This window comes from Protopterus annectens, chromosome 1.part1 (assembly GCF_019279795.1).
Source record: "Protopterus annectens isolate FY-2018-M chromosome 1.part1, PAN1.0, whole genome shotgun sequence".
Classification (NCBI taxonomy): Eukaryota; Metazoa; Chordata; order Ceratodontiformes; family Protopteridae; genus Protopterus; species Protopterus annectens.
In genome coordinates, this window is record NC_056726.1 from 183,889,286 (window position 1) to 183,909,539 (window position 20,254).

The 20,254-nt window shown below is 40.6% G+C and overlaps 1 protein-coding gene across 4 annotated transcripts in view; it reads right to left on the minus strand.

Moving 5' to 3' along the window:
• UBN2 (ubinuclein 2) overlaps nucleotides 1-20,254 on the minus strand; it is a 2,968,476-nt gene that overhangs the window by 766,372 nt on the left and 2,181,850 nt on the right. For all 4 annotated transcript variants that reach the window (XM_044074031.1, XM_044074022.1, XM_044074006.1 and 1 more), the window contains one exon: nucleotides 11,803-11,853. In XM_044074031.1, the coding sequence (XP_043929966.1) occupies nucleotides 11,803-11,853 (51 nt within the window). The remainder of the gene's footprint in view (nucleotides 1-11,802; nucleotides 11,854-20,254) is intronic.

Sequence of the window (20,254 nt, forward strand, 5' to 3'; positions counted from 1 at the left end):
CCACCACCAACTGACTGAGAGACCACTTGTGAAGCATCAGAATTGACCTGCTGAGTTTGTCCACTAGTACGATGGATATTCCCAGAATGTGCATTGTCACTAGAAAGCGGCTGGAGGAGACTGCCCACTGCCTCACCCTGATAGCTTCTCGACACAGGGGATAAGATCAGTTTCTCCCTTGTTTGATGTACCAGACTAAGAACACGTCAGTTTGAATCGCAACAGTCCCTACAGGGAGAACATCTTGAAATGCCAGGAACACTAATAGGACTGATCTCATCTCTAGGACACTGATGTGCAAATTGGTCTCTTGAGGGAAACTTGTGTCTTGGATCATCCTTCCCAATAAATGCCCCCAACCCCAGCTGGGAGACGTCCACGGTCACCATGACTGCTGGAAGAGAAGGAACAAAGGGGTGGCCCTGGTAAATGTCGTTCAACTGGATCCACCAATGGGGATAGTTTCTGCATACCCGAATAAGTTTGACTGGGAAAGATAGAGGATGTTGCGGACTAGACCACCGAACAGCTACAGTCCATTGGAGAACACGCATATAGACATGTGCTATGGGAAATAAGACTAGAACAGCTGCCATTGAACGTAGAGCCCGATGGATAAGTATGGCTGGGGGGGCAGGATGAACAAGGATTTGCTGAACCTTGTTCTTATCTTCTTGATGAGCAGGCAGAAAAGCAATCTGATTTAGTGTGTTTCAACTGGCCACCAATGAACTCCAGGCTCTATACCAGTTGCAGTTTGGTTTGCAGATATTGACTGTAATACCTAGTGTTTGACAAAGCTGGAGCAAATAGTCCCCTGACTGTTCTAGAAGATGCCTGGTTGGGGCAGAGAGGAGCCAGTCATCTAAACATGGAAATACTCGGAATTCTAGCAGTATCAGGTGAGCTGCTACCACTCCTATACATTTGGAAAACACCCTGGGGGCTGTGGTGCGACCAAAGGGCATGGCTCTGAACTGATAGTGACTAGCTCCCAACCGAAAGCACAGATGTCTTTGGAAGCATCTGCTCATATTGACATGATAGTAACCATCCTGAAGATCAAATGAACACATCAGGTCGTCCTTGTGCAAAAATGGCAGAATGGACTGAACTGTGACCATCTGGAACTTTGATTTCCTCACAAATTGGTTCTGGTTGCTTACATCCAAAATTGATCTCAGGTCCCCTGTCTTCTTTGTCACTAAAATGAACCTTGAGCAAGAATCCTCTTTGGTCTGGTGGGATCTCCTGGATGACTCTTTTGTCCAGCAGCTTCTGAACCTCATGAGCTGCAGCTTCTTTCTGACTGGGTGGAATCTCAAAAAACCTACTTCTTTTGGTTAGGGGAATCTGGAAAAATGATATAAAATAATCTCAAGATATTATTTTTAGTACACAAAAATCTTTTGTTATAGAAGCCCACACATCAGGGTGCAAGGACAAGCGCCCCCAAATGCCTCCAGATATGAGCAGTTGGGCAACCTTTCAGGAGCACTGACAGGGTCTACCTGGAAAGGGATCTCGGAATCTCTGTTTTTTGCGGGACTTCTCTGCCACAAGGACGGCGTCTTCCATGTGAACTCCCCCTCTGCCTCTGACAGAGCTGTCCCCACAGGAATCCTGGAAAGATCCCTGAGATTTACAGAACCGTATTTTCTTGCCCCATTTTTGATTCTGGTAAAAAAATCATTGAGGAGTAGAAAAGTGAACCCCTATGGTAGACAGGGGCTTTCCTTCCTGTTCACTGCAGGAAATCACTTCTTTAACTGAAGGGCCAACCAAGGATGTTCCATCAAAAGGAGCATTGATGAAAGAAGATTTGAAAAGCTTCACAAAGTAGCATAACTGCATCCAGGAGTGTCTTACTACTGCAATGCCTGAACCAGCAGCCCATGAGGTACTCTCTGCAGCATGGGATATCAACCTCATGGACGCACTGGAAATGGATAACAGACTGGACAGTTGTGAAGATGGTCTTTTATAGTCCTCCACAGACACAGACTCCAACAGGGATTTGGAGAGCTTCTTAGTTAAATCCCTCTGCAGCCTTGTAAAATGCACCAACAATTCAGGGACTTCAGGGCAAAGGCCCCTGAAGCAAATAAGCACTTTCCAAATCTGTCCACCATCCTCGACTCTCTATTAGGGGGATGGCTAGAGGAGCTCTGCTCAGCTAGCTCCTTTTTTGTGGCTACTGCCACAATCATAGCATCAAGAGGGACTCCTATACTCCAATGAGGTCTGTCTTTTGGTGGTCTGAACGATGGGGGATTGATTCGAGTGAGTTTGGTTCCTTCCATGCCCGAGGAGAGACTAGGTTGATAAGCTCATCAGCTGGGGAAGTCACTCAAAAAGTAAATGGGCATGAATTAAAAGGCTCCAAAAACGCAGACTTCTCTGAAGAAGGAGCATCTGAAGACCAACCACCATTCTGCTTAAGGATATTCAAAATGCATCTGAATGAGACGTCATCAGGTGGTGATCTGGGGACTCTTCCCTTTCGAAGTCAGTGTCCTCTGAGAGAGATTCCAAAGGGAAATCTATGTGCTTTCTTTTGTACATTCTCTTTCTGAGAACCACCTCCGTGGGATGCTCTGGGAAGGTATCCAAAGAGAGGGGAAGCTCCTCTAAGACAACTGTTTGGATGCTAGTTGGCACTGGCTGTCCCTGTGGAATAAATCTGATAGGATCACAGCTTGGACCCGCTGGGGGAATAGATGTGGGATCTGAGGAAGAGAGGGAGATTACATCTCTTTGATAAGAGAAAACCCTATCTCCTACCTCAAAGGCAAACGGACCGTGAGAAGCTATGGCTAGTCCACTCGAGATGGAACTTCCGAAACAGACAAGTCCTTCTCTGTAAAGATCCATGCTTCAAGGAGGAAGCCAGACCAGAGCTTTCTAGTGCAGTGGCTCTGAGGAGCAAGGACAGCTCCAACAATATCCAAGTACATCCTGCCCCCCTTGGATCCAATGCAGATGCTTTGACTCCGGGACTCATTTCAATCCAAGGGAAAAAGAGCAGAACCAGTCAGAGAAACTGTTGGAGTCAAAGAAGTAATTGTCTTCGGCTCCAATACCAATTCTCTTTGGACTCTTGGATCTGAGGGCTCTGAAACCATGGGATGGATATGAGAAGGAGATATCACTATATGGGAAGTGGAAGGGAGGTTCATGGATCCAATGAGGGATGGAGCCGGAATAACCTTCATCTGAATTTGAGCCCTGAGGAACTTCCTCATTATCCTATCCACTTCGGCCTCAGAAAGATTTCTGGAGGACCTGACAGACAAGATAGTGGACTGTGGCTTAGAGTGTTTCCTCAGACAGAAAGGGGGGAATGGAGCCTAGGAGACACCAGATCAATCACAAACTCGGGTGAGCAAATTCTGGGAGTCTTTGCAACAATAGAGGTCATATCTCAGGTTTTTGGAACGGAGGACTGCTCAGGTGACTTGCTTGATATAACTACTGGATCCAAGGTTTTCCTTTTTGGATCTGAGGAAGTAGGATCCAAAGATTTTCAAATTTTCTGAGGAGGCTCAAAAATCATAGAGGTAGGAGTAGTCTTGACATATAGAAGACTACCTCTTTCCAGGCTGCAATGGAGCATTTGAATGTTTGCTGAGGGCTTCAGCTCTGGAAAAGGAGGAGGAAGGAGGTAGCAATCCCTTGAGGGCCAACTTAGTCCTCTTATCTGCAATCAGGATCAATCACCCTAAAATTAAATGTAACACAGACAGCACGATTTGTATCAAGGTGTGCTGCTCCTAGGCAGTAAACGCACATCCTGTGGGCATCAGACTTTGGAAATTTGTCCCCACGGGAAATGCATTTTTTAAATCCTGTTGACTTCTCAGGCATGGTTTTGTAAAAAAGGATGAAGGATAGAGGGGAAAGATTTTCTTTTTCAATATAGCAAAAGCTACCAACAATGTTAGGGATAATTACCCTAAAAAGGTTAGGAAAAGTAGAAATAAAGGAAAAAAGGTACTAACAATGGTATGCAACAAAGTATACCTTACGAGGTAGAAAAAGGAAAAATGAAAGAAAAGGCCAACAAGCAGAAACTCTGAAAAACTAGGTAGATAAGAGGAAGGATATAGAGAAAGTTAATTCGATAACATTTCCTGATGAAAAAAACTACTCACAAATGTTCGAACAAGTGAAAAAGGCTTCTGAGAAAGGATTTGTGTTCCATGCGAGATGGCAACAAATGAAATCTCAAGTACTGTAAGTTGACTAGGGCATTATGGGTAAAGGGGAGAGTTCGATTCACAAGTCTGTGGAATGCGGCTGAGTCAGATCTGAGGTCGGATCCCAAACCATATGTTAAAGAATGAAAAGGATGACATCAGATCTTTTCATTTCCTTGACTTGGAATAAAAGAGAGGGAAAGACCACACACGTTTTAAGCTTAGCTTCTCACATAATTTGCAGAGGAATTTGTCTACACCTGCATGAAATGCCACAGACACAGAAATCTGTAGCTTACCCTGTCAGGTACTGCTGACAATCTTATACAGGTATTTAGTCCTGCTGATGTCAGAAGCTCAGCAACTGCTGTAAAAAAACAGACTGAGAGAGAGAGGTGTGAAACTGTTTTCCATTGTCTTTACCCATACCTCCCAACTGTACCGAATAATTCCATTTGTACTGAGTTTTGGAGTCAAATAATGGGGTACCAAGATTCCAGACTGGCACCCCTTCATTATCAATTTTTTCCAGCTTTTATTTTTTAAATCTTTCTTTTCCACATTTTGAGCTGACATCATCATGTGTGCAATGACGTCAGCTCCGTCACCCTGTCGGAATTGAGCTCAAGGGCTCACGTGCACATTTCCAGCTGGCTGCTTTGAATGGATCTTCGAGTGGGAAGGACTTGCGTCTGTGCGAGTGGAAGGACTTATCTTCTGGGCTTGCTTCAGGAAAAGACTTGCGTTGTGTTAATGTCTGGAATTAGCTACTACTATTGCAGAGCAGAGCGGGAAGGACTGGGCTGCTTCTGGATACTATTACTATGGCAGTGTGCGAGCGGAGCGAGAAGGACTGGGCTGCTTCAGGTGGGATTGTGTGTGCACGCGTGTGTGTGTGTGCGCGCAGGGCATGGCCTTCAGAAGATTGCATTGGTCATTTTAGTGGATTGGATGTTTTATGTGAAGAGTGAGTGTGTGCAAATTTTGAATACATTGTGGACTGGAGCAACACATTTTTTCTGTTTAAAAAAATCGGGAAAAAGGTACCGGTACAACGGCTCATATCCTTTTCCGCAAATGTGGTGTACTTGGACTTGGGACTTCTGGACTCGAAGAATACTGCATTGTGCCTGCCCTCAAGGTTAGTGCTGCTGTGGTAAGTCCTCTGGTGGGTGGCCGGCAGCAACAAATCTACTTGCTTGCTTTCTTCATCTAAATTGGGATGCCTTGACAAGTTAAATTAAAGTAAAAAAAAAAAAAAGTTGGACTTGTCTTCTCATACTCTGCTCGCAGCGATCCTGATAAGCGACCAGAGGATGAGAAGACAAGTCTGACTTTTCTTTTAACTTTAATTTAACTTAAGTCAAGGCAGCCCAACTTAGAAGAAGAAAGCAAATACTTAGTTTCTTCAGCCAGTGCAGTGTGCAGCAGCCGGCAGAGCCTGGGCCACTTCTGCCCAGCGTCTACTCTGCACACCCAGGATCCAAATAGGAAGAGGATAAGAACTGAGACCACCTCCAGCTCCAACAGCAGGTAAAAGAAAAAAAAAAAAACAGTGATTCATTCAGCACTGTGTTGACCCAAGCACCAACCATGCCATTACAGATGAGCAACTGCATGATCAAGAGAACGGTTTTGAAAGTTGGGCGCAGCGTTGTGTTTGCAGTAAGTCTTGCATTTATTGCTGCAGTGCATTATCTCTTTAGTATTAATTATTTCAGAACCCTTTACTTTTTGTGGGTGATTCCTGGTGCTTGCTTCTTCTGCAGTTTTACAGTAAAGCACCATTATTGCTTGCTGCATACTCTTGCATGTGTTAAGTGATTTGGCTTTTGTTGAATTCAGCACTTTTTTTGTTTACACATACTAAAAGCACATCTAATATCTTTGAAATATTTTGTTTGCGTGCATGCATAACTTAATAAGCTATTGCTCAGGCTTATTTTATATTCATGTCATTGTTGGCATGCACAGCTGTACTATGATGGACAGTTGTCTGATGTTTGCTTTTAATAATACCGTTTGTCACAGACTTTAAACCATGGGGCCGACAGGAAGGTGCATCAAAGAACACATGTATGTGTCATGTTTTGTGTGCAAGGGGCCAATGATTTGAAAACAGCCCAAAGGTAATCTTTACCCACCACCACTAACCAGATGCATTTTCTTTGGATGTGGTGTGGGTTTCAATGCTGTTTCTATGAATGTGAGTTTCAAGGGCAGAGGAGTTTTAATGCCAAGTCTATTTTAATTGTGAGACAGTGCTGCTTTGTTTAGCAGATGACTATTAGGGTTTGTGCATTGTGCTGTAAAATGTAAAAATAAAATCCAAATAGTCATTGTGGAAGTAAAGCAGTATGCACATAGTGTTTATGGTAAATGGGACAAAATAGTCAGGTAATGGGACACTGGAATGGCTGTAGGGAGACTCTGGTGCCATATTTTGGTTGTCTGTTCTTCACTTTGTGTTTGAAAGTCGGCATCCCACAAGTCCATTGGAGTGGGCAGGTTACATAATTATGTATTCAAATTTTATGTACCTATTTTTCATGGGCCTTGTCCAGATTTTTGATGTTAACAGGTTGAGCGGTATGTCTTTACCGCAGAGATGAAGAGAACTTTCACTTAACTCACAGATGCTTCCAGTGTGGCCATGCCATTCACAGCAAAACAGAAAAAAAATATTTATCAGTGGTTTAAAGGCAGCTGCCAGCTCTTTTGACAAATTTACTCAGCAGCATCACAGTACTGAAATGCTAAGCTTTAAATGTTTGTTGTTTATACTAATTTACATTTAAAGAATACTTAAATGTATTATCAAAGATGTCTGTGACATTTGGAGAAAAATCAGAAAATATTTTTTTCTAGTAATTCTTGTAAAGTATCAACACATTTACCATTTTACGGCCTCCTACCACAATAAGACAAAACCGCCCAAATCAAGACTTCTCTATAGGAAGTGAGACAAGAAGCAACCCTATCAACTAGGTGCACTGATACTGTTTAGAAGGTCTTTTATGCTTTTGTACGATTCCCTTCCACAGCAGGATGCATATCTGGTGCACAGATCCTTGCAGAGAAACATCCTCCACTGACTGAGTTAGTTCTTACACAAGTGGAGAGCATAAGTATTTCCTAGTCAACTAAGGAAATGTAACAACTGATGGCAACCATAACATACAGCTGAATTTACTTTAGCTTACATGTGCTACGTGCCTTTTCATTAGAATATTAGGAAACAGAAAGTACTTTACTTATATAAAGAAAGGAATGAATGAACATACAAATCTTTCCACAGCACTGGGGAACAGAATTGCTTTCAAATAATTTCCTTTCCATTAGCAACTGTCACTTATACATGAAAATGCGAAGATCATACAAGAGCAGTGACAGTTTTGACACCTGAGGCAAAACTGTGGGGGAAGTGGGGTGGTCAATTCATCTTGGACTACAAGAAGATACTTAGAAAAAAAGGCCTGCAATTTAGCTACTTTTTTGGTTGCAGCTGCACAACTCCATAGTATACCATAAAATAAGCCCTGACACACACACAAATGAAGGTCATGCAAGAAATAAAAGGAGGACTCCTGTTACAGAAGGTATACAGGATGTCAGTGATTGATGCTAATCCTATTATGTGTTAATGGGATAGGAAAAGACCATTACTTCCTTAACTTTAGCAAGACTTGTATAAAAGCAGACCTGAAATGGATTACGGGAAAGAGAAAGGCTTGAAGAAAAAGAAGATCATGTTAATATGTCAAGCATCACTGGCAGCCATTCTGTAGAAAACATTAAAATTTTATAAGAAGCAGTAAGAGTGCTTTTGATGTGTTAAAATAGCTCAGGAAACAAAAGCAGAGTGAAAAAAAATACATTGTTTTAGTTCTAAGATGGTGTTTTCCTTTAAGCCTGGGGTAGACAAGTGCTAGTATTCAACCTGCTGTGTAAGCATGATGCAATTAACCTAGAGGGCGTCTTCTTTGGTCATGTGAATCAGCTGGGAAAATGATGCTAATCTTAAACCGTATTAGGATGACCTTCACCTTTTATTTTCTTGCCTGTGAAAGAACTTCTGGAAAGAGTGAATTTTTAAAAATTATTTCTCTGCTGTCTGCTAACCATTAGCCTTCCCTTGACAGATTGGCCCATTCATTCACACAATGGGGTGAAAGCTGATCACAGAATGCAATCATCTGGGTAACATTTAGGGTTTTTGCTGTTATGCTCTTAACCCTTCCTCCAGAGGCTGATATATGCAATCACACAGGCAAGGGCATTGCCCACATGCCCCACTGAAGCCACCATGAGAAAACATCCAGGCACACCCTCCCCCTGTTCGATAAGCTAAATGCTATGCACCTCTTCCTCAGTAGGTACCAACACTGTAGTAAACTAAACTGTCCCTCTCCCTATTGAGCGCCAAGCCAATGTCATCCACTCAATCTCTCCCTCCGTCTCCAACCTGACTGAGCTAAAAGAATATCTGGAAAGAACTGAGCTGGTAGAAAATAAAGCTCTGGTTCCCGTGGCTTGAGAAAGCCTTTGTAGTTATGGCTGATTGACAAGGGACCATGAAAAGAACCTCTTCATCTCTGACTGTACTTGTGAGATGAGAGCAGGTCTGTGTCTGCAGTGTTTCACTTTTTACATGGTATAAACATGTCTAACTTTCCAGCGGCCACTTATGTAAGGTTACTATCTCTCTTCTCGGGTGTTCAGCTACTGATTTATGATGGCTGATGATGCAGATGGCCTGCAGTTATGACTGACAGTCACTTCATAAACCCCCATGGAAAGACTACAGATGGTGTACGAATGACTGTCATCCTGCTTATTGATGTACTACATAATTAATGCCGTCTGCTAAAAACTGAAAACCTAATGGGCCAAGCACAGATTGGAAGACATGAAGCATGCTGACAGTAGCCTTCATCTCCTTCATGTTTTTGTGTCTGTTAACAAAACCATTGTCATCTGTCTTTCACTTTAAACTAAAGCTTGTGAGTCTTACCCACAAGTGCAGTCAGGATTATAAGTAAACAAGCTTCTAATCTGGTTCTGGGATGAGCTACATGTGCTTTTGCTGCTCACCAAACAACCATCCTTCACAGATAAGAGCATCACTTGTTGTAGTGGCTGGTTGTACTCATTCCAGGGACTTAAGTAAAACTGGATCTTCTTTCACGTGCAACTTAGTATGGGGACCATCCTGGGACTCTTGTGAGGACCTCAAATTAAAAAAAAAAAAAACAGGCAGAGATAAAGACTCACTAGAAAGAGTTCGTCCTTGGAGTGAGATGCTCTGCAGGCCATGTTACACAGGCAGGAATGTTTTACACTGTCAAAAGTTGCAGGCTGGATTTACTTTTGGAAGTTCAAGGAAATCCCAAAGTACAGAATGTAAGTGAATGTCATCATTTAGGGCATTTTGCAACATCTGTAAGTGGCACGTATGTACTGGCTATCAACATATGTGGATGTATTTTAACTTCAGATGTAAAACAAGTGTAGTGAAGACATGGTGAAGACACAGTGCAATAGCAAGGCTAAATAGCAAGAACCAGTGAACTGCAAATATCAGCTTCCACTATAAACATAAGACACTGTCTGAATGCCTTGTGAATGAAAAGTGTAGACAGGCCTCCTTAATGTGCAGTGTATAAGAAAGCAGACTGTAATAAACTAAGAGAATGCTAACTGTACTTCATGTTTTATTCTTTTCCTTTTTAAAATAGCTATACTGCAGCTGTATCAAACTTTAAAAAATGTGTACAAATGCTTGTTTAAAAACAGAAGTGGAAAATGGCTGCACTCTACTTGCCGTTTTTCAACAAGGTATAATATGTAAATCATGGAAAATGGAATTCAACTACATATACAAGTGGATTTTTGCTATTATTGCCTAATCATTTAGATGAGTTTGAATCTTTCTAATCTGATTACTTCTATTATTCTTTGTACTGCAGTTTGGTAAACCTTGTTTTTGGAATGTGAGCACTACTGCACAATCTGCTCCATGAAGATTTGGGCTAGGCCACATGATATCCACACAATGATACCTAAACTGGACAGTAAGTTGATGAAACTTTTTTCCCTGGAAGTATACAGCTACTGAAACAAAAAATGTGAGTTTTTTAAATTCAAAAGCCACAGGAAATCATGTTTGATGACTTAACATGATGACATTTATTAATTCAAGAAGCAACAATTAGAGAAAGCACAGGAGCTATTGTTTGGCTGTTGAAGTATACCCTAGGACAGAGCTGAAATTATTTTGCCAGTAGACTCTAAAATCACATTTTCTGACTGAAAAGCCAGAAACGGTAGGAAACAGCACATTTTTTAGCCAAAAGAAGACAAATTCTAGTTTAAATAATCAGCCACAAGCATTCTGACTTTCAATAACAATTTTCAGTTGAAGTAAAAAATAAACTTTCTTCCACAAGAAAGTGAAAATAAAGCATTTAGAAAGACAGTCGTCAGAAGTCCAGATGGCAGCCTTCAGCATGGTTCTGGAATCAATGCCAAAGGTCCTGTGTATGACGAACTATCTCCTGTGGAATGCTGCAGTACCAGTTTAAAGACTAATGGCATTAAAAGAATACAATGGCACATTCTGAACTCTACAGTACAAACAATTCATGAAGGTTTAGCATGCCAAAGTGGATGAGAAATGACAAAAAAACACAATGAACTGCACTTTAGTGCCCACTTGAGCTGGTGATGGACAGGTAACTGGTCAAGAATTAAATATAGGAACAGTAAAAAAATTCTAAAAAGCCCTATTTTTGTTTACTAAGAAATGAAGTTATTACACTCTAATTCAAAGCCAAACACAGACAAGGACTGAAAAAAAAAGAAAACTTAAGACTTTTTTTTTAAGTGTTAACGGCACAGGAACAAAACTTTCCAATGCACTGTGTGTTGGACTTTTTCCACAACATGCTTGAACTTATTCACACTTTTTCTTCCATATTAAACAACAGGCAACCTCATACTAAACAAACTTCCAATATTGCCAAAAGGTGTTAACAATGGATTACCTGATTCATTGTTAAAGTTGACTGTCTTAAAGACCCCTCAGAGACATCAGTCTAGTTGTACTGGCAGTTTTGCAGAAATGTCACAAACACCCTTGACAGATTCCAAGCTATTCATGCACTACTGATTACAGTTTCCAAAATATAACCAGTTTCAAATACCTGCTCTCTTGCATTTTACAACAAACATTCTGCTTCTCTGCTTGTGGAAATACAACCCTCTTTGCTGCTAAAGGAAATACAACCTTATTTGCTGCTAAAACCTGAAGTCTTGCATTCTTAAGAATTTTTACTGGGTACTTTAGCCATACCTGTATGGAAGTTTTACAATTCTTAATCTAGTAAATGAAACCTTAGCTGATGGCTTGACTAATCTGTGCATCCTTATTTGCCTGTAGAATGCAAATCAGAATACAGACAGACAAAGTCAATGCTACACCTCCAGGACAATAAAACATCTAAGGAAAGCTTCACTGCTTGATACTCCACCAGTACTTTTGAACAATTAATAGTGTTTAATAGTATATATTAAAAGGGATATAATGCATTGTAGTACTTACGGAACTGCAGTCAAATGCCTGTGAACGCTTCGGCTTTCCTTGAACAGCATTCTAAAAATAAATAAAAGTTCAGTAAGAAAACAGACAAATCACTTAGATCTTACCCATTCTCACCGATGGAGCTTTGGAAGTTTGCACTGTAACTTTCAATGGGCGGAGCCTAAGCATTTTGACACTAACAAATTATGTCTTCACATTTCAACCAAATGCTCATACCTCTGTAATCACAGAAGTTACCAAAGAAGTGTAAATGGCAAACTTTTCAACAAAAACTATTTTTATAGTGATATTATTCTTTAGGTTGTAGGTCTTAAAACAGATTTTATAAGTCATAGTAAACACTAACTACATTTTGTAAACAACTTACAATATCTCAGCAATCACTCAAGTTGCGCACACAGTCAGCAGCAATGAGCTTTCATATGAGGCTATGTAGTTCTGTATGTGGCACTTGGCTGCCACTTATTTAGAAAAACATGAAATTTATGACAGTATAAATAAATATAACTTTAAGAAAAATGAATACATCATTACCTGCACTTGACAGATCAAACATCAATGCTGTTGTGTTTGCCATTGTGTAAGCTCTAAGATGATTTTTTTTAACACGCTGTATGTAGTGTAGGTTTGGAATTAATGCAAATCTTAACACTCAATATTTGACACCCAGAAGAGTAAGTAGGCTGTAGCTGCAAAAACACTTGGAGCTGTCAAATGACTGTAATGAGTTAAAGCAATTGCCATTGTGTAAGCTCTACGACGAAATTTTTTTAACACTCTGTCTGTAGTGTAGGTTTGGAATTATTAACGCAAATCTGAAGAAGCAATATTTGACACCTAGAAGAGTAAATAGGATGTAACTGCAAAAACATTTGGAACTGTCACTTGACTGTAATGAGTTAAAGCAAACCCCTAGGAATGTGATGAATACAATATAATTTTCACACAAAATCTAAATAAAGAACAACTGGCCCAAAGAACTGGTATACTCCATTATCACAATAACTTATTTGGTTCTTCATCTGCTTCCTGTCCCTTCTAAGGCTCTTGAGTGGATTTGTAGAAACTACTAATGATCACAGGTGTTTACCTTTGTAAAGGTTAAGTAAAACTTGACATTACCAAACTGTGTTTTTATTTTAATTTACCTGAAACACTGCTAAGTATGAGTCAGCCAAGACAAAAACTTAAGTTACACACTTACTGGAATGTTAGATTTCTCTGAACAGCCACTGGAACATCAGGACTGGTGCCTTGGCATCCTCTAGTGATGACAACAAACTCCTCTCAAGCAGCGAATACAACTCAGGACAACCAAGACCATTTTTTTCTTCTTGGTCACAAGGAGTCTCTTCTTGACTAGCTCCCCAAACAGTGTATTACCATAAAAGGAGGCACTGGCAAACGCTGTCTTAAAAAGGTCTGGGAAATTGATGTCACATCCAGGCTTGTCATCATTAGGAATGAACCTGAGGATATAGCTGCCCCATCCACTGCATTGTGTGTGAAACTCATGGTCAGATAAGAACTAGTACTTAAAGTAACCACTTGAGTCTCCAACTTCAGAGTTCTCCAAAAGTCAACTGTTTCAGATTTTCTGATGCTTTATGAATAATCTCCCTCTGAAAATAAATCACGTGTGCCATGTAGTTCAGCAGTCTGACAGAGAATGTACTGGATGCATAGACTCACTTCCTTAAACTACCTATCATCCTGGAGTCTTTGCTAGGAGGATGGATAGCTTGGGCATCTTCTGGGACATCCTTCTTTGTGGCTGCAGCCACCACTCTGGAGTCAACAAGAGGTTATTTGCTCTAATATGGCCTGTCTCTCTGGGACAGAAGGATTCTGTCTGGTTTCCTTGAGATGGGGCTCAACTAGGTCCAGTTCCTTTCATACTTTACTGCAAACCATGTCTACCTGACTGTCTGTGGGAGGGGAATCATAGGCCTCCTGTAAGAACTACTTTTCAGGGGAGGTGTGGACCACTAGCTGTGATCGCCTGTCTCATCATTTCCAAAATTTCACTGATGGACATGTCCTATAGAGGGGCTTTGGGGGAACCTCCCCTTCATCAAGGGTATCTGTTCACAGTGAGGGATTCTGAAGGGTAGTCTGTGTGCTTCTTCTTGTACTTTACTTTCCTTAGGGGGCTGTGGTGGAAGTCTTTGTCCAAACTTCTTGTAAACAGTGATTGTCAGACCTCACTAGAATAGGCCTAATAATCCTCTGATCCTGAGGGGGTCTGGATGACGGTCAACTCAAACTGTCCAACCTCTGTGGTATCTCTGGGTGGAGTCAATGTTGCTGACACTATGGGCACAAGTGAATTAAATGTAGCTTCCTTCTTTGTCATGGAATCTGCCAAAAATGCCCAGGGCCAGAAACACTGGCACAGATGAAATTGAGGTTACTCCAGACATAAACCTTACCAGACCACTGACGTCAAAACTTCTGGAGTCAAGCAAGGAATCCTCCTGTCCTAAGGAGTGAAAAGCTGAACACTTTGACACACAGAAAAACACCAAAACCATTGGTGCAGACCCAATCAGTGTCAAAAGTCCAACATGACTGCTGAAGAAATAGTGACATTCAATAATGAAGGGGTCAGTATCAATGACACTGGTGCTGAAGCAGTCAGATGGGAGACTTGGGTAGACTCTCAGCCAACAATAGGCAGTGCTGGGCCAAGATAATAACTTACCGAAGATGGACCTTGACAAAGATAGGCATTGTGTGCTCCCAATAAACTTGACTAGGGCTCTTCAAGGATCTGTGTAACTGAACTGAAGCTACAGATGGAGGTATTGAGGAAAGCAGGCCAGAGAGATCTTTTCTGTAAGTAAACTACCTGCTTGAAGTCTCAGCACTGAGTCTTCCATTGAACCGGAGAAGCCCCTCAAAGATGGAGATGAAAACTTAAATGGAGTAGAGACACTAGGCATTTCACCCCTGGCCAAGGGGAGATACACAAAAGAGGAGCTTTAAAAATAGAAAGGTTCTGTAACTTCGAAGGATCCTCTGCTTTACTTTTCTCCTCTCTTTTCTGAGACAGAGCTATTTGGAGATCCTTCAGTGCAGAGACAGGGAGCAGTATGCACTTCACTACAAGTTTATTTTTAAAATTTTGCTAAGATGCACACACTGAATTTTTTGCAAATATTACAGTTTCTGATTTAATGAAACAAATAGCACAATTTGCATTGGTCTTGTGGTGAGGAATCTTGTGCTCACAATGCTTACTTTTTTGTATCCCGTTTTCCCTTATTTTCCCTTAACTAAAAAACACTGAGTCAAATACGAAATTCTTACACTAGCCAACTAATACCTTAAAGACAAACACAGTCGAAATGTGCTAATGGCCCAGTGTGACTTGGTAGGGAGAGGGAAGGCAGTGAAGATAGGAGGGAAAATTAGTTAATGGTGAAGAAAACCGCTAAAGACGGAGCACTTTAAATAGTCAAGCTGTTTGGAGACGCTCATCAAAATGGCAGTGACAAGATCTGGAAAAGCAGCAACAAGTGGTTACAGGTATCAAAAAGCTTGAGCTTGGAAGGAGTTTAGACACCAGGGCACAAATCCTGATGTTGCAAGGTCTAGATAAGTCCCAAGAAACGTATCTATTACTGGTGGTCTCAGTTACATAAAAATACAAATCTGATGGCAGGTAAAGACCATCTGTTCATCTAGTATACCCATTTGCTTAACTAGTGGTTAAGCTGCAGATTCTACATTATAGCTGATCTCTTTTTTTTTAATCCACTGTGAGAAAGTACTTATGTCTGTCTGTCCTATGCACCCTGGAATTATTTTGTTTAATCCTAGAACCTCTTCATGAAAGCGACTCCAATCAGTAACTGCTCTTTCTATGAAATAATCTGTTATCTGCTTGACAGAAGACAATAAACATATAAGTCTGTCCTTCAAGTGCAGTTACTCTACCTGTCTTCCAACCCTGCATTCCCCTTTCCCTTACTCTTTCTGCATCATTCCCATGTTGTCTTGATAGTCACTGTGGATTTGTTTTCCATCAAAAGCACTGGAGTCTTACACATTTTAGTAATCCATCCCATAAGTCTAACACTTTGTGAAGTATGTCCTCAGACAGAGGAAGTAGTCAACACCTTCAATCTGCTGCCTATGTATCATCCTTCCCCAGTTGTCCTTCCAGTTCAGGAAGGCTCCTTGACATTTACCTGGCATGCTCTTATGCATTAACACCATAACCCCCCAAAACACACCTCTCTCCTGGTCTCAAATGAGAAAAGCTATAGCTCCTCTGGTTTTTAGTCACATCTCTTCCCTTCTATTCCAAACATCTTTCTGATATCTTTCCTCTGGATTCCTTCTTATCAGCTTGATGCTCCTGTGCTTTTATGGTCTCCATAACTAAAAACAGTACTTGAGGAGTGTATTAACCAGGACCATGCAGAATGGAAACACTACCACTTCCTCTCTCCCTGAGGATACCGCTCAAGTTTTTTTCTGTTCACACTAATGCCCTTTAACAATATACCCTTACATTTCTCTTTACAGTAGAGCACTTTGTACTTTCAAATTTTTCCTCTTATTCTCAGACATCTTTATCACTAAGGATTCCTTCTTTAACTTCTTTCAAGACCATACAGATTAAGTTCTCGTCATCTCATTTTCTTTCTGTCTCAATCCAAATAAACTGCTTCATGGACAGACTGTACTACTGCAGCTGTCTCTACTGCATCTTCCCTTTACTTTGTTTTACAGGTAACTGAACTGGACCACTAAGGCCATTTTCACTCAAGAGCTATTTACAAAGTAAATTTAAACAAAACAGAGTAAAACAATAACAATATTAGAATAACTTAAGGCAATCAACGCTTATGAAACAAACTATTATTTCTGTAACAATGTTGCTATTCTTGTATGTAACTGTTAACGACCCCATTAAGAAACTCAGTTAACTGCACACCTGCAAATTACACAGATACATCAATAATATGCATCATGTGACTGAACCACAACTGCTGCACTGAACTAGCTGATGCAAAAATATCTTTAGCTGTTTAGAGAAGACTGAAACTGTGACTGACTGGTAGTGTATTACAGACTGCAAGCTGTTTAACGGACAAAGCAGTGGCACTGCATGAAAGTGATATAGCACTGAACTTCAATATTTAAATACAGTGTCAGAACATGACTACTATGAGGTGTTGCATCATTACTATCAAGGACAATCCAAGAAATCCTAAGACATTTGGAGTGTAGACTGGTCTTTACCTTACTCTAACTCCTTACAGTAGTTGAGAGGCAATTTAAAAATTAAGGTGCTAATGAGGAGGCTCACTCTTAACAGCCAAACTCATTGAGCTGGATGCAATGGTATTGCAGCCTTTGTTTCCCTACAGCAACATTTTGATTTGTAAGGCAACATGAGTGCAGGCTAAGAAAATGATGGGAAATGGACATTTAAGGATCATTAAAAGCATCTATTTCCTATCTGTGGCAAAATCTTGCTTGGTAAGGATGACACTTATGGCAAATGTGCAATACAGCAGAAACCTTACCTAGCAGCCTATGTATACAACAGGAAAGCATGACAGATAAAAATTATGAAGATGAAGCCTCCAGAGGTGACAAAGTTCTTCATATTGTGGCCTCGACTTTCAACGTTTCTGTACAGAAACAAAACTCATTATTTACAGGTGATGCCTCCTCCCATATAGCCACAGTACTCCACCAGACTTCCATTCCATTTTCTTATGGTTTGCTTAATGTTTTTTTTAATCTGGTATAATTATCCTCAGGTTCCTTTAGTCATTTACTGCTGTTACTGCTTTCCCCTCCAAATACCACTTATATAATACTAACATCTTCCACACCATAGTGCAAATCGCCTGCAAACTAGCCCTTTGTGGAGATGTACACCCTAACCCTGGCCCTATCAAACCCATCAACCACTCAACAACACAATACTCCACTCACACCCTTTCACAACAAAAAGGCCTCTGACCTGCTTCTGCTTAACAAACATTATAAACATCACAAGCAAGACCTCAGAACTACATGCACACCTTTCCCTCTACTCTCCTGATTGTTTTGTTCACTAAAATATGGCTAAAACCTGACACAACTAACAATGAAATAATTCCTCCAGGCTATAACCTAGTGCGAAAAGATAGGACTAACAAAAAAGGAGGAGGCAGTGCTACTTTGTTTAAGAACCAACTTAACATTCAAATAGAAGACCTTCCATTACATGCATTAGCAGAAGTTTTAATTACTAAACTACATTTGAATACTAAAAAGCCATAAACCTAATCGTCTACTACCTTCCTCCAGGTAGCAATACAGACACCATAGAAAACCTACTTCACTAGACCTCTAATTCACTACCTCAGGAAACCATAATACTAGGAGATTTCAATATAGAATTGGCTAACATGCAACTCCTCCAAACCTACAAACTTCATTGACCTCCACAGGTTTTCTCAATTTATCCACACCCCAACTAGAGCCGATAAAACAACAGAGAATCAGTACTCGATTGGATATCGTCAAACAGACCACACAAAATTAGCATCTCAGGCTGTCTTCCCAGACAGTCTGAGCGACCACTTACCAATCTATTTAATCAGAAATTAAACTGGTCTATCAAAAACCACCACCTATCATGAAATACGTAGTAAAAAATCCTTTAACCCCAACAATTTTATTGCCTCTCTAGCAAGTTGCCACTGGTAACCCTTGAAAACACAATCTAGATAGTGTTGTATCTTATTTTAACACAATATTCTTCAACATACTAGACCACCATGCACCTCCCAGGACGATTAGAATTAAAAGCTAACTATGCCACCTGGATATCCATAGAGACTAGATTTCTACTACATAAGAGACAAAGCATGGGTAAACTGGAAGAAAACCAGTACCCATACTGACAAACAAAAATATATTGAGCTTAGAAATAAAGCTAAGAAAATGATTAAAGGAGACAAAACAAACTAGTACCATAAAATACAAATTACATATCAAACCAATCCTAAAAAGTTTTGGGCAACCATCAACAAAGGTTTCTACCCAGGTAAGGCTGGTATCCCCTGCAATCAGTGATACCTCAGCTAACATAGCAACCCAATTCAACAAGTTCTTTGCTGATTCCATCCTAGTTCTAACTAACTCCCAAAAACTTGCTACATCTACCAGGTCACCTAAAAATACTACTACTGAATTGTGCTTCTCACTGCAACCTGTCCCTATCTCCACTATTAAAAAACTGCTTAATAAACTAAAATCCACATCCTTCTCCACAGATAGACTACCTGCTGAATTCTTAAAGACTGCAGCTAATACAATTGCATACCCTGTAATCATTCTCATTAATCGCTCTATAACCAAAACTAGTCCCCCACCTTTGGAAAATTTCCTACATTACTCTACTCCACTCCACAAAGGGGGCAGGTCCAAAGAACTAACCAACTATCGACCAATCGCCATACTCTCCCCCCATCTCCAAAATCCTAGAAAGGTGTGTACACACTCAAATCATGGCATTCCTACTCTCTCACAATCTACTCACAAATACACAACATGGGTTTAGACCATCACATAGCACTACCACAGCCATTATGTCTTTCACACAGGCAGTCAATAACCACAGGAACAACAGAAATTATGTCTCAGCTATATTCTTAGACCTTTCCAATGCCTCTGACATGGTCAATCAAGATAAACTCATCAACACTCTCTCAAAATTAAACCTAACCTCACCCACCATTTCCTGGTTTAGAAATTACCTAACAGACAGCAGGCAGTCAGATGGCACCAGGAACTCTCCCCATTACTTCCAGTCTCAGTAGGAGTCCCACAGTGTTCCATTCTTGGACCACTGGTCTTTTCTGTTTTCACTAATAACCTACATACTGCCATACTTCATGCTTCTATCATCCAATATGCAGATGATTCCATGCTAATCTGTGCTTCCTCCTCTCCACAGACACTACTATACAACAAACACAATCCTCCTTTCTATCTGTTGAAAGATGGTTCTCAGAATCACAACTTATATTAAATCCCAGTACAACTCAGCTTCGTATCTTTCCTCCCACACAGCATTCTACTCATAACATTATATTCCACATCACCCCCAGTAATAACACAGTCATATCACCTGTCAATCAAACCAAACTGCTAAGTGTTGTAATCGACAACAGCATGAAATTTGACATACACATATCAAACACCATAAAGAAAGTACACAAAAAAACTTACCATGCTATACAGAAACAAACAGTTCCTAACTTCCTCCACCAGAGCCCCTACTGCATGCACCTATCTCATCTCCACTTTATTGTATGCCTCACCAATCTTCACCAATCTCAGAAAATCCAACCTTTCCAAAATGCAAGCATGTTATAATAAAATTGCCAAATTTGCAACCAATACTCCCTCACATGTCACATCACTGCACTCCCCT